The sequence below is a fragment of the Mytilus edulis genome, chromosome 8, assembly GCF_963676685.1.
Source record: "Mytilus edulis chromosome 8, xbMytEdul2.2, whole genome shotgun sequence".
Lineage (NCBI taxonomy): Eukaryota > Metazoa > Mollusca > Bivalvia > Mytilida > Mytilidae > Mytilus > Mytilus edulis.
Genome location: NC_092351.1, coordinates 8,972,981 through 8,988,284, shown reverse-complemented (window position 1 = coordinate 8,988,284; position 15,304 = coordinate 8,972,981). Strand labels below are relative to the sequence as shown.

Below are 15,304 nucleotides of genomic sequence, written 5' to 3'. Positions count from 1 at the left end.
ATTTGTCTGCTTTGTTCATATTTCAACGCGTTCCCATTTGTTACAAATTTGTGATACTAATTGTGTTTTTTTTGGAATATTGAACTTTTAATTTTACTATCGCTTAATTCTCTCTTCAATTTCACGTTAGTTTAATTATTCTTCCATCACTGATTTCCTTTCACTCTTATGTGTAATTGCATAGTTTCAAATAAGTGGTGTCATGTTTAAGGTAAAAACAAACGGCAAAACTGCCACAAAGTATAAGGAAGACAATTTTTCAACAGTAGTACATTTCTGAAGATTTCAACGAAAAAAAATATTTTGAAAAGAAAGTCTATGTTTGACACTTGGTTTTTTTTAGAAAAAAAATGCCGGTTTAGTTTTTCTTTTTAAATGTATTCTACTTAATGCTATCTTTGAAAGATTACATAGATTTAACATATTACGAAAATTCGATATCTCCAAAGACCCGTTAATAATTGAATTGAAATTAATTTATCAAGTTGACTTCATGTTGTAATTATCTTACTCCTAATTATCCCCATTAGGGCGTTAGCAATCTGATATGTATATTATTGCATTATATTATAATTTATGAAAAATGGTTGCTTTTTTAAATTTAGAATATGTTCTTTTAGCAATTTTTCACATGCTCAATTATAGCGTAGAAATGACCTCGAACATTCAGCTATTACTTACGTATATGTAAAATTACTTTTAAGTAATCCTGAGCTTTCGGAGGCATGCCGGTGGTTCTCACAGAAACTTTATTGTGGGGCATATAAGAAACTCAAACACATCGTCTTGAATGAAATTGTTTTTTATCTAATGATGACTATATACTTCTTGGGATTTTTTTTTTACATAAAAATGCTAGAAAAATGCCAGACGAAGTTCCCTTTTAAATAATTTAGTACAGTAGTGCTGAACAATATTTCTCTGTTAGTATCAAGTACTAATTGAAATGAGCTGTACATGATACTAGAGTAACTGACCAAATGCATACATGTTTTAATGTTTTATTTATTTCAGAAGCAGCAAGTGTTATAGACAAAAACATGTCCAGATATATATCAGACTTTGAATCCAAAATGACAAAATTAAAACAGGATAATGAAAATGAACTCAATGAAATGAAAAAAGGTAAATTAAAGAGAAGTGTCATCATATATCGTCACTGAATAAAGGAATAATTGTTGTTGTGTATACACTTTTTTCATAAATTCTACATTTTTAACTCAAATAAGCATACAATAAACAGTTTAGGTTAAGTCACCAATTAGTAAAACATACAATTAACTGTTCCTATCCGTAAGACAAAACACAACTAAGCAACAACAAATACAATGATGGATAAGTTCCTAAGAGATTAGATGTTATAAGTTATTTCTGTAAACGCAAAGAACAAAAACTTTAGAGACGGAAGAGAATATGTCGCTTACCTTGATCTATGTGCATCATACACTCTGATCACCCTATCAATTCACATTATGAACTTTAACATATTTATTATTTCGTTACTGTTTCAAATCTCAGAATTAAAATTTCGGGAATATTTTGTGAATTAACAGTAATAGTCAACAGCATATTCGACTATCGTGTTAAATGTCTATTAACTAAACAATCTGTATTACTTTTATTCTTCAAAGCTTAGTTAAAAATTAATATAAGTTTTGTGTTGATCTTAAGAGGTTAAAATGTTCTGTCAAATTAACAGACTTGTGACAAATATTTCACACATATTTAAGACGAGGACAGGGTTAAAAATAAATTACAGACATAACGTGAAACAAGCGAACAACCCTGAATAAAAGCCTGATAATTTTGACTTTCCATGAACAATGTCTGCTTATCATTTCAATTGTTTACAAAATTTATATCCGCTACATGTGTGTACTTTAAAATTTGTTAACATGGAAATTAAAGGATTAAGTTGAACATAATAAAAGCCACGAGGAAAATTAAAGATGTTACAATTTACTGCAATATATTGTGTTGAAAATTAAAAAATCTTGGTTCAGCTTGAAGATACATTTAAACCGTACCGACAACAAATACTCATTATCGCATGACAGATAGGTCCAGATAGCCCATTCACACGTTTACACTTATAACTTATTTAAGATATCATCAAAAGATACATTGTACGTACCATTTAAACCATAACTGATAAAATCTAAAAACGAGAATAAATAATATTAGATCAGGAATATATGCGTAAAAAGGAGTTTGAAAGAACAATTAGAGTCGTATCATAATTCAATGGACTATATGGCCATCAAATTGCAATGCTCATTGCATAGATGAGGTTGAGCATTATGTATAAAATATCTTAAATAAATATAAGCTATGTATCCTATCTCTGTTACAGAACTGTTAACATTTTTTATACTCATTTCAGTATCAAAGAAGTATGCGTTTTTTGCAACCTTATCATCTAGCAAAAATAATCTTCCTGCCAACACAGTCGTAATGTTTGACACGGTGTCATTAAATGAAGGCGACGCCTATGACGGAACAACAGGAACATTTACTTGTCCTGAGGATGGATTATATCATTTCTCCTGGACCACAGTTTCCGATTCTGGTAAAGATTTTTCTAGCGTTTTAGTGGCAAACGACAGGAAAATTGCAGTAAATGTTGTTGATAGTGATTCAGTCTCCGATTATATGACAGGTACCAGTAATGTTATTGTGCGTATGATGAAGGGACAGAAGGCTTGGATTGCAGTTCAAGGCAGCGATGGGAAACATTTGTTTAAGGATTGGAATGGACCACCATGTTCTATGTTCTCAGGATTCCAGTTATGAGCAGTTTAGACAGGAATTAATTATAAGACTACACGTATAGTCTATTTATCTGGTATGTTGATCTTGCTTGTTTTTATTCAGTTTGACTCAATCAGAGGGAAACGTATTTTTCTAGATTTTATGCATAACCCTATATAGATATAGGAAGATGTGGTGTTAGTGCCAATGAGAAAACTTTCCATCCAAATAACAATTTTTAAAATTTAACCATTATAGGTCTATGTTCGGCCTTCAACACGGAGCCCTGTCTTACACCGAACAACAAGCTATAGAGGGCCCCAAAATTATTAGTGTAAAACCATTCAAACGGGAAAACCAACGGTCTAATATCTATATTTATCATATGTTTAGTACTAAATACAGTAATTTTGTATGTCTAAGAAAGGTTCTTTTTTCAGTCTGTATCACCTACTCTGTATGGCATACCCCGTATCGCATAGCTAAACCCGTATCGCATACCCCGTATCGCATAGCAAAACCCGTATCGCGTACCTGGCGTGACGACATAATTTGAATGACGTCAACGTTTGATCTTTGACATCCAGTTGCTGAATGTTCTAATATGACAGTATCGTTAGTAAATGCATTTTAATACATGGTCTTTAACATATATTGAGAATGTAATAAGGTTAAAGCGGACAATACGATGTTGATATTAAGCAAATAAGGAAGTCTATAAAAAAAAAATCAGCGGGGAAAAAAACAGGAAAATCATAATGTTCTTTTCTAGCTTATAATTTCGAACGATTTAAAAAAAAATGATCTCCAATAAATCTGATTCTTTTAAAATATATGATAAACAGAAATTATTGCACTTGATTTTGACACGATTGTGATTTATAAAAGTGTATCGGCAAGAAAAAGTTTTAAATTGAAAAACAATAAAAGTAATACTACTGTATTGCCAATAAGCAAGTGAGATCACCCCTAGTTTTTGTTGGAGTTCGTGTTGCCTATTCTGTAGTTTTCTATGTTGTGTGTTGTGTTCTTTTTTGTCTGTTTCTCTTTTTCTTTTTCTAGTTATCCATGGCGTTGTCATTTTATTTTCGATCTATGAGTTTGACTGTCCCTCTGGTATCTTACGTCCTTCTTTTACTATCAATTTAATAGAAATAATAATTTTCATTCTGTATTTCGAATTTATATATGCATACATTACACTAAGAATCGAAAAGAACACTCTATTTTTAAAGTTGCCTTTTATATGTTGTGTTTATAAAAGGTGTTATACCATGAAAACATGATACGTCACATCCGGTTTCAAACGAAAAATGTCGAAAACATGTTTCCTTGAATTTAAAAGTGTCACAATCATTATCCAATATTGTCTCTTCGATAGGTTGTACAATGCGTTAATAATAAAAAAAAATCAAAAGATGTTAGTTTAGCAATGAATATAATTGAAACTTTTGGAAGTTTATCAGGATTACAACTAAACAGAAATAAAACAGAGGGATTTTGGTTGGGAAAACTTAAACATAGCAGAGACAAATTTGAAAACATAAATTGGAAAACAGATAATATTAAAAGTCTTGGCTTTTACTTTGGTTATAACAATCAAGACTGTGAAAAACTAAACACTGATAAACAGCTTAAAAAATGCAAAAAAAATTATATCAAACTGGATGAAAAGAAATTTAACATTAATAGGTAAAATAATAGTAGTAAAATCACTAATTCTTCCAAATTTAACTTATATCGCATCAAATATGTACATATCAAAAGAAATAATACAAAAGTTTAAAACTCTAGTATACAATTTCATATGGAATGGGAAAAAAGATAAAGTTAAACGTGCAACTCTTTGTAAAAACTATCTAGAAGGTGGGTTAAAAATGATCGACATAGACTTATATCTCAAAGCTCTTCAATTACGGTAGATTTTAAAACTTAAACAAAATTCTGGTGATAATTGGTCAATCATACCCCAAGCTTACTTAAACAAATTTGGTAAAAACCTCTTGATATTTCGAATGAATATTAAAAATGTTAATATGTTAGATAAAAAAATATTTAAATCCCTTCCCCAGTTCTATCAGCAATTGATTAAAACTTGGATTAATGTTAAGGGAGGACAGACAAAGATCCCACAATCGTTTCTAGACATAAGAAAGCAGATTTTATGGGGCAATCATAACATACAAACAAAAGGAAAACACTTATTATTTACTAAATGGATTGAACATAATATTCTGTATGTAAATGACATACTTGATGAAAGAGGTCATATATCAGAAAGTAAAATATTACTTAAATTAAAAGATAAACGGGATTGGATTAGAGAATTATCATTATTAAAGAAAGCTATTCCAAAACATTGGCAGAATATTTTAAAGCAAGAAAGCTCATTTAAAACAAAAGTAAATATAAAGAAAACAAAAAATCTGCAAATACTACTCAATCATAATATCTATCCAGAAATGGGTAATAAAGAAATATATTCAATACTAATTGCCCCTTATAAGCAAGAAAAACCTGTAGGTATTCTGAAGTGGGAAAGAATTTTTGAAGAAAATTTAAATATGAAATTTAAAAGCACTCTTAATTTTATATTTAATTACCTAGAAAACAACAAATTTAAAATGTTTAAATGGAAATTACTCAACTTTATTCTTCCATGCAACGACTTATTAGCACAGTGGAAAGTATTAGAAAACAATTCTTGCAATTTTTGCAAAGAAATTGACAATTATAAACATTTTTTTATTACATGCCCTTATAATAATACTTACTGGCAAGAAATATACAAGTTATTACTTTATCTTCAAATAGATAGACATATTTTAAGGCTAGAAAATTTAATAACTGGCTATAAAATGGCAGATGTAAAATATTTTGATATAAACACCCTGATAACAGTTATATTCTTCTCAATATATAAGGCACATTTTGTTTCAAACAAAAAAGAAACAAAGATAGAAATCTTTAAAATCTTCAAAAAGGAAATATATGACATTATAAGATTAAACGCGATAAGAAATATAGAAACCGGGAATATGTTATTAAAGACATCAGCATATTGTAACCTGTAAGTAAAGGTATAGTTTGTTTTTAACAAATAAACATATGCTAACTTCCCTTGGCCTTGTATAAATATTTTACCACGTGGGGCCAAAATAAACCCGCATAGCAAATAACCTTTTGATTTGAATTTAAAATAATTTTATAAACTTACCTAGTTATGTTTTACACTAGCATAGTCAAGCAAATAAGCTTAGACAAAATAAATCCTTCAAAACATAAAAGAATATGAAAGTAACTCCAATACACAGACTACACAGGTAACCTGTGAGAAAGTAAACATACATAATAATTACAAAACGAAACGGTGTAGATCCGTTATTTTTCCCGATTTGTAAGCAGACAATTTTGTTCATTATTAATGACTGAATCCATGTATATTGATGTTAATTTAATTTAATTTATGTATTATGTCTAATTGTATAATACTAACATTTATATAATATTTTATTATATATTCTCCCTGGATGTATAATAACTGATATACAGGGATACTTAGCCTAATGCTGTAAGCTAGGTAAATTGTTAAACAGCATTTAGTGCAATAAAGATGATTTAATTGTTTCAAAAAAAAAAATAATAATAAAAAAAAAAACCCAGAAAAACCATTGTTTAAGTATGGTTGAGTATATTTATTGTGTATTGGCAGCTGTAAGAGTTTAACTTTTACTATCTATATAACGGTCCAGTTAAAGATCAGTCCTGTTTAAGACATATTGTACTTCATTTCATATCGGTTAAGAATAAGCTTATCTTATTGGATAAAAAGGGGCCATATGACATTCTTTATTCTTCAGAAATAAACTCCATCGGTCATTAACAGAGCAAACGGACCGGACAACCGGTCGTTAACATGATAATAACAGGTGGGGCGTGATATCTCTGTTTGAGTGACGTCCCGTGATAAAATGCAACCACAATTCAGACGTGTCTACAGTTAAGAAAATGGAAGATACGTCTGCTAATGCAGACAACTCTAATGACCGTTTTGCTACTTATAAAATTATAGTGAACTTTATTCTGTATTTCATAATACTGAAGTGACTTATAGTTTTTTAAAACTATGACCGGTCTTCACTCTTTCCTATAGAAATCGTACATTATCTCGAGGTTACTTACAACAATTTGAATTTTTAACAATTTGAATTTATGAATTAATTTTAAAACTTGGTTTCTCAATGATCAATTATCGTGATATATGGACAGCCCGTAGGACAGTGGTATTGACTGCGACAGCGATGATGACCTCGCCTTCGGCTAAGTAATTATAGCTGTCTCAGTCAATACCACTGTCCTGTGGGCAGTCCATATATCCCGGTAATGAACAGTTTTTCAATAACTACTATGAAAATAACACACTGTTTAACTGGTCAGATAATTTTTCATACTACCTATTATTTAGTTAAAGACCGGCACTCTTCAACGGGTCAGATATTTTTGTATACTTCTCTACAAAGCCACAACCAAAACTATCGTAAGCACTAAAAGCGCTTTTTAATTTCTTATTGTGATTTTCCTGTGCATATACTGATTTTGTGTTGTGAATGGATATCCAATATACCTTCTTCTCTATTTTAAAAGAAGATACACTTTTTTATATAATTTCAGGAAAGAGAGACAACACCATGGTAAAATTTGTATGCCAGTACATTCTATATTTCTACTTCCATCCGTTGAGGGTTTATATATATATAATAACATCTTAAATGTCAAAAAAACAAATAGATGTTAATGTATCCATAGTATAAAAAGAAGCTGCGACTAACCTTTTTTAAAACGATTCATATGTTGGTTATAATAATCTGGAATGTTACCATATAGAACAGAATATACAATTTTACAATTTAACATAATGGTCGATGCCACTGCTGGTGGACGTTTCATCCCCGAGGTTATCACCAGCTCAGTCGACAGCACTTCGGTGTTGTCATGAATATCAATTTTGTGGTCATTTTTATAAATTTCCTGTTCTCAAAACTATGATTTTTTTCGAAAAACTAAGGATTTTCTTATCCAGGGCAGAGATTACCTTAGCCGTTTTAGGCACATCGTTTTGGAATTTAGTGTCCTCTTCAACTTCGTACTTGTTTAGCTTTTTAACTATTTGATCTGGGCGTCACTGATGAGTCTTATGTAGACAAAACGCTCGTCTTGCGTATTACATTTTAGTTATCCTGGTACCTTTGATAATTATTTATAACACATTCATACATATGTATTTTGTCATATTAAATAATTATATTCAGTGTCATGTATTTGTCTTTTTTCATAGAGATTGAGTAATGAAGGATTGGTTAAACAAAAGTGAATATGATGAAATTTTTCTGAATGTATAAAGAATCTTTGCGATTTGGAGCATGACTTGTTAGTATAGAATCCTGTCTATCATTGTCTTTATGATTCTAGACTAGGTTCGTTTCGTGTGCTTTTAATGTCATTATTTCTTAAACGGAGTCGTCTTTCTTTTACCATGTACAGAACAACAGTGTTCGTTCTTTAGTCAGTTCAAATAGCCTTTGACAATTAAAGTTATAAAGAATATGTGTACAAGTATCAGTTGTTTAGTTTAAAAGTTATAACATTAACAGCCTAATGCTATCACTTAACTGTAATGTTGCTACTGAAATGCAAGACCCTAACCTATACGTTTCACCTATGAAAATTTTGCTACACTTGATAACTATTGGATAACTTTACACTTCGTCTTTGTGTAAACTTTTTGTTTTATTTTTGCAGGAAACTTTAGAAGAATTTAAAATTGGGACAGACGATACAACGTTTTCTTCGTAATTAATAAATATCCTAGTTTTTCGATTTGCGCCTTTTTATGTAGTGTACGTTTATCAGTTAGTTTTAATGACATGTTTGCAGCATTTCACAGTATGAGAATTCTGAATTGGACAAAACAAAGTACTACATAATATAGAGAGTTATTGTGAAAGTTTTATTCCAATAGCTGGACTTTAAAACACATGTACAACCCTGAAATGGTATTCATTCCATAGTTAACCACAGAATTCATTCATATCAAGAAATTAAAAAGAAGGTTCACATTGTGATTAAATTCTGCAAATTTTCAACAACACAAATTCTGTCAATCAGTTTGGAAGCAGTAGTGAATTTCGAAGACGCAAGAGGGGTAGAAGAACAAACGTACAGACGAACAGGCGATCGGAAATTATCCCGATTGTTAGATGTTTTTTACAAATTAACGAAAGTAAAGGGAGCACGTATTTCATTTCCACAATAACAATGTACAATGAATGAATGAATGAATAAATAGTTTATTAGAGTGCAACCTGAATATATACAATATAATGTACATTGAGTATTGACATAATGATTCAGCCAGCCAAATAGGCTTATGATGCACTATCATGTTTTAACTTTAAATATTACAGATATAAGAAATGAGGTCAAAATTATAACATTTAAAAAATGTAGACATGCGTATACTTCGATATTTACTATAGAAAGATTAAACAGTTTTATAAATTCACGTCTTATATTGGGACATTCTAAAATAAAGTTTGCTACAAGTTTGGTATTATCATTTAAGAGTACTGTAATGGCTTCGTTTGGAGGTAGCTCATCAATGTGAATAGAAGGTTACTCCCGTAACAGTCTGTTTCGTGCATCAGTATAACGGTCACAATAGATGAGGAAATATGTAGTCTTTGTCTTATTCGGCAAAACAGCATTCTTTTCCCAATCAAATGTATCTTTCAAAAATAAGCATATCTCAAATAATACACGCTTTTAATATAAGAAAACAAAGAAAAATAGAGTCTAATACACTTACGTCCGTTACGTTTCTTACGTAAACCACGAGTACACACATTTCCGCGGGAATTGTTTAAGCACGAGTTTCACAAATTAAAATAGGATTATTGAAGTATACACATGGAAAAAAGTATTGCAACACCAAATTGAAATTGAAATTAAAAAAATACTCTTTATTTTTTAGTGATATAATTTGTTAAAATAGAACTGGTTAAACATTATTTAAATATCACCTGAGTTTGATAAATAATTATCGACTCGATAAGTTCTTATCTGCACTTGCAGCTACTGTACCCGTAAACAGCAAAATAGGTGTTTTTATCCTCATTGTTTTCAACACTTTTAATATCCAAGTTTACAAAGTAATGTGATTGACACCTTGTAATGGGTCCTCCACAACTCTTAACCGCAGCAAGATGGCAGATTATCAGCATGAGAGAAGCAGGAATGTCGCTGTGACAACTGCACGTATTGTTCGTCATCACCATTCCACTATTAGTCGTTTTGAGAATAAAATCAGGCAATAAACGATGTTAAAGGCTATCCGGGATCACAAAGACCCCCTAAGCCATCTGCTAGGGAAAATCAAGCATAATGAATCGTGGTCAGAAAGAAACCCATTGCATACAATACAATCCTAAACTGAGATTGGTTGGCATACAGGAGCCTTTTAACAAAAAATGTTCGAGATCGACTCATCGCTACTGGTTATCGTGCGATAATACCATTTAGGGGACCTTTGCTTACGAACAGACACACAGTTGTCCGTATCCAATGTAGTGCAGAGCTCGCCAAAGTTGGAAATTAGCATCGTGGAGGAAGATCCATTGTTCCAAAGGAATCCGATTTATCTTTGTTGGCCCGATCGTAGCCCGTATTTGAACCATATCGAGCATATATGGGACACTTTTGGGCGTAATGTGCGCGACAGGACACCCCAGTCCAAACACGTGATGAAATAAACAATACCCTTCATCAGAAATGGTTGCTGCTAGCTTAGCAAAAAATTAGTCGATTTATGGCAGGAATCAGAAGGCGTTGAGTGGCGGTTAACTGTTTGAATTGAGGTTGCGCACAAAGTACTAATTCTTTGGCGTATAACGATCAACCATGATGTGAACAATCGTCTTAAGATTAATTTTGAAATGTCTGACATTGTAAAGTTCGACTACAGTAAAAGTTGTAAAATGTAGTTTTTTGTACAAAAAACACTTCATTTTGTTATTAAAATTGTGGTTAGATAAATCATTTTTTTTTCAAAGAAATTTTGTTCGTTAAAATGCAAATGTAATCATGAACTTTGTTTCAATATTATTTTACAAATATTTTATCATATTCCATCCAAAATAAAAGGCTGATTTTTCAAGTTTTAAAAAATCAAGGTGTTGCAATACTTTTTTCCATGTGTATATATTAGACTAAATTTAACGACAAGATTTACATTTTTTTATAGTACAGTATCGGTAAATTGTCAGCGTGGAATATCGAGATTTGCAAAACAATGATGCTACAATGTTTTGAAAAAGTAATGTGAAATAAATCTAGAAAAAAACAGATTTGATATCAAGATCAAGTTTCTTTCTATTGATGTATAATAGATTAATGATAATGTAACTCTTGTGATCATTCGCAGAAGACAAATGTGAAACTATAACTTTAATTGCAAATTCAGTTTAATATGAAGTTAGAACGTTATAAAATTCACACTGTTAAACAAGTATAAAATGGGGGGAAAAAAGAATAAAAACAAACAACGGAACAACCATTGAACTTCAAAAGGGGGGGGGGGTATGGTTTTTTTTTCCTTTCTTAGATTTTCGACGCTATCAATCAATCTATTTTTTTTATTTTTATCAAAATTTAAACACTTTTAGGTAAAGGGAAAATCTGTTTTCAGAATTTTTTGTTTGTTATCTGCTTGACCACAATATTTTTTTAGTCAAATTAGGAATCAGAATATTTTTAAAGAAAAAAAGCATGACCCTCTTGAAGTAAATGACCCTCTTGAAGTAAATTGTTTGTTCCTTTACACTGAAATTAAAAACGAAAAACTTGGGTGTTTTGAAAAATTAAACCGTCTCTCTCTCTCCATCTGACTTAATTGTATATAATAGATTAAGGCAAAGATCTAGAATTGGAGGCTAGGAATATGTCTGTTGAGTAGATGAACTTTTGTGCGAATCCCTCCTTACTCTGCCCTTGAGCTTTAAGTATGGAACGCCTCAGCTGCCTTATGATAACAATAACCATATCATTAAGGGTAGAGGTATATCATGAAGAAAATGTTCTATACTATGACCGCATTAGACTATAATACTCTGTCAATTTGCTATATCACTTAGATAAGCTTTATATACTATAACGGCATTTGACTATAATACTCTGTCAATTTGCTATATCACTAAGGTAAATTTACCTGAGTGATATAGCAAATTGACAGAGTATTATTGTCAGATGCCGTTATAGTATAGAACATTTTCTTCACGATATATCTCTACCCTTAATGATATGGTTATTGTTATCATAAGGCAGCTGTGGCGTTCTATATCTGTATCTGTATCTTCATATATTCTGCCAATATAGGCACACCTTCAGTACGAAGTAATAAATCCAATATAAATCCAATCACCAATAGAATTATAATACAGTCTGTACACAATAAAAGTATGTCAATATATTCCTTCACCAATATCACATATTAAGTCTTATTCACGGAATTTAGAATATATTTACTTTTAATGAATAATAACTTACAGTCCACACACAACTACTACTTAGCTAAATTTAACTTTCTTAAGTTTTTCTGCCCAGCATTTAGGAGCTTGTATCTTTGCATATGCAGGTTATTTATAAGTGTTTTACAAGCAGGTTCAACATGCAAGCTAATAAAGCTACATAAATCACTAGTTTTGGTGCAAGCACAGAATTTCACAAGATAGTATTGATTAATTATTACATGGATTAAGTTTATATCCAAACTAATGTTAAATAGTTCTACCAATCTAAGACATTGCTCATGTATCACTTTTAAAAGCCTTTCTCTGTCCGGTTCAAGATGAATACAAGAGATAAGAAAATGTTCAATCGTTTCGTCTTCTTTATTACAAATTTTGCAGGTGGCTGATACCTCACATTTGTTGAATTTGGCTCTATTTGATTGCAGTATGTAATTTCCTGTTGCCACTTTTGTTCTAATAGGTATTCTGTTGATGTCCCTATATTTTGAAGTGTTTGTTGTAAGGATCGGATGGATTGTTTTGATCTGATAGGCACATGCGATGTGTTGCAAGCTTGAAAAAAACCTCTGAATTTTCACTTATCTTTTCTCTCCAATAAGTATAAATTTTCCTTGTAATCAATTTTTTCCATTGGAATTTTCCAAGAGGGTAAGTTAGGAAATTCTGACAGTCTGGCAGATCATATTTTAGACATATTTTCTTTATTTGTATGAACCAGCTTTTACTTGTATGGGTGTTTAATTGCAGCTGTCTTTCTGCTTATCTCCATTCAACGGATGTTTTATTAGCTCTGGTGATATTTCCAAAAAGTGTTAAAGCTTTAAGGTGGATTTCAGCTTCAATTGGTAGCATTCCACTTAGTATGTATATAGCAGGGTTTTAAGAGATAAAGAGAGTATTTGTTTAATAATTTTCTTGTGGAATTGGTGGATTGTGTCAAAAATGCTGCCTGTCGGAAGTAGTATTTCCAAACCATAGGTTAATATAGGCATAACATATGTATTTAAAAGAGTTATAGCTGTTTCAGAATCTAATCCATTTCTCCCATGTAAGCCTGCGCCCATTAGGCTATATAATGATCCTCTTGCCTTTTTTTATGTTTACATCACAGTTAATTTTGCCGAGTTTTTCTGACACTTTTGTATACCAATATGTGAGGAGTGATTTACAACTGGCATAGGGTTATTGTTTATATGCCAAAAATTATCCTCTATTGCAATCGATCTAGATGAAGTGTTTACAGGTAATATTACAATTTTTGTTGGTTCTAGAGTGTATCCCTCTCTCCTACTAAAATTGACAGCAATATTTACTAGCGTCTGAAGTTCTATTGGATTGTTTGCTATAATAGCGACGTCATCAGCACATGTTGGAGCACAGTTGCTAATATTGCCTATATGTCCACCTATTCCTGTGTCACATAATAGGTTTAGTAGAGGGATTACATACAACTTGTACAGATCAGCACTAAAAGTACAACCTTGGCGTACACCCTGTTCTATTTCAAATACTGCTGAAGTTTTATTTTTCCATTTTATACAAGATGTTGCGTTTTTGTATAGACTGTCTATCAATATTATGGATTGATCAGAGATTCCTGTTTGATATCATCTCCTTATAAGATTTGAATGTAAAACCACATCAAATGCCGATTTACCATCAAGTAAAGCTATATATGTTGGTAATTTGAGATCTTTACTTTCACGCTCAAACTCTTCGATAACTAATTCACATAACAGAGGGGTGGTGTTCTCAGTAAATCCTCTTTGTAATGGATTTTGTTTCTCCAGGATGATAGGGTTTTTCCCGTAATTTAATTATCTTTTTAACAATTTTGGAGTATATAGGTGTGACTGTTATTCCTCTATAGTTTTTCGCATATCTTGAATCACCCTTATTCTTGAATACAGGAAATAGTGTACCAATTTTCAGAATATCAGTTATACAGCCTAGTTCAAAAGATCTTTTGATAAGTAGTTGTAAATATTGTTGCAATTGTTTACCACCATGTATGATATTTTCAGCGTATACACCAAAGAAGTCGGCAGCTTTATTCATGTTTAGACATGATATTGGTTTTGATATCTCTTCTTCTGTAATAGGGTTATGCTTGAAACGATCTTTACATATGTCAATTATAATTTTAGCTTCGTTTTCAATAAGATTTAGATATTGAGTGTCATAATTTTGATTTTGTTCCTGTTTTGCAAGCTTATGAAAGTGTGAACGCCAGCCTTCAATGATATTATCGTCGTAATAGGTATAATCATCTACATGTAATTGATCTATAAATCTAGATAATTTTCCTCTCTGACTTTTTATAATTTTACAAAACATGTTTCTGTCTGATGTTCTAGCATTAATTAGTTTTTGACGTTCATTTATTCTACGCTTAACTACTTCTAATCTGCATTCTTTACGTAGAATGTGCGTTGTTAGTTTCTTCTTTTTCAGATATATGCTATCAGATTCTTTTGGACGTCCATTTAACTTCCAGTCGTGAAAAGCAAGTTTCTTCTTTTTGTTAGCTTCTTTTATGGCATCATTCATTACTTGTAGCTTAGGTCTTTTTTCCCCATTTTGATTGCTGGTGCTGCACCTTTAGCAGATTTAATAATAATTTGATTGAGATTTTTGATAGCATTTGTTACATCTTCTATTGTCTCTATCGTTGGTTTGCTGTCTGATATTTCTGAAGCAATAAGACTCTCATATAGCTGTGTATCAAATTTATCCCGTTTGATCTTACGTTTGACAGAAGTATTACTTGTTTGATTTGTTTCACTGGATGATGATATTGAAGGATCAGTTTAATTGGGTAATGATCTGATACATTAGATATTATGTCCAGTTTCGAAATTTCAAGGACTGTATGTTTATATAAATTTTGAAATATAAAATAGTCAATGGCAGTAGTATCGCAGCCGTTTGAATGGATAAAAGTGCTACCATTATATTTTGTTTCGAAA

General features: G+C 31.2%; 2 protein-coding genes across 2 annotated transcripts; one reads left to right on the top strand and one right to left on the bottom strand.

The window, feature by feature from the left end:
• The first annotated feature begins 1,018 nt into the window (after positions 1-1,018).
• Positions 1,019-2,839, top strand: LOC139486884 (heavy metal-binding protein HIP-like). Its single transcript, XM_071271944.1, has 2 exons — positions 1,019-1,125; positions 2,384-2,839. Exons 1-2 carry the CDS (start codon positions 1,041-1,043, stop codon positions 2,791-2,793), a joined length of 495 nt encoding a protein of 164 aa, XP_071128045.1. The 5' UTR covers positions 1,019-1,040; the 3' UTR covers positions 2,794-2,839.
• An 11,248-nt stretch (positions 2,840-14,087) lies between these two features.
• Positions 14,088-14,885, bottom strand: LOC139483931 (uncharacterized). The gene has a single exon (XM_071267656.1). The coding sequence runs from the start codon at positions 14,883-14,885 to the stop codon at positions 14,088-14,090; it is 798 nt and encodes a 265-aa protein (XP_071123757.1).
• Positions 14,886-15,304: the final 419 nt, after the last annotated feature.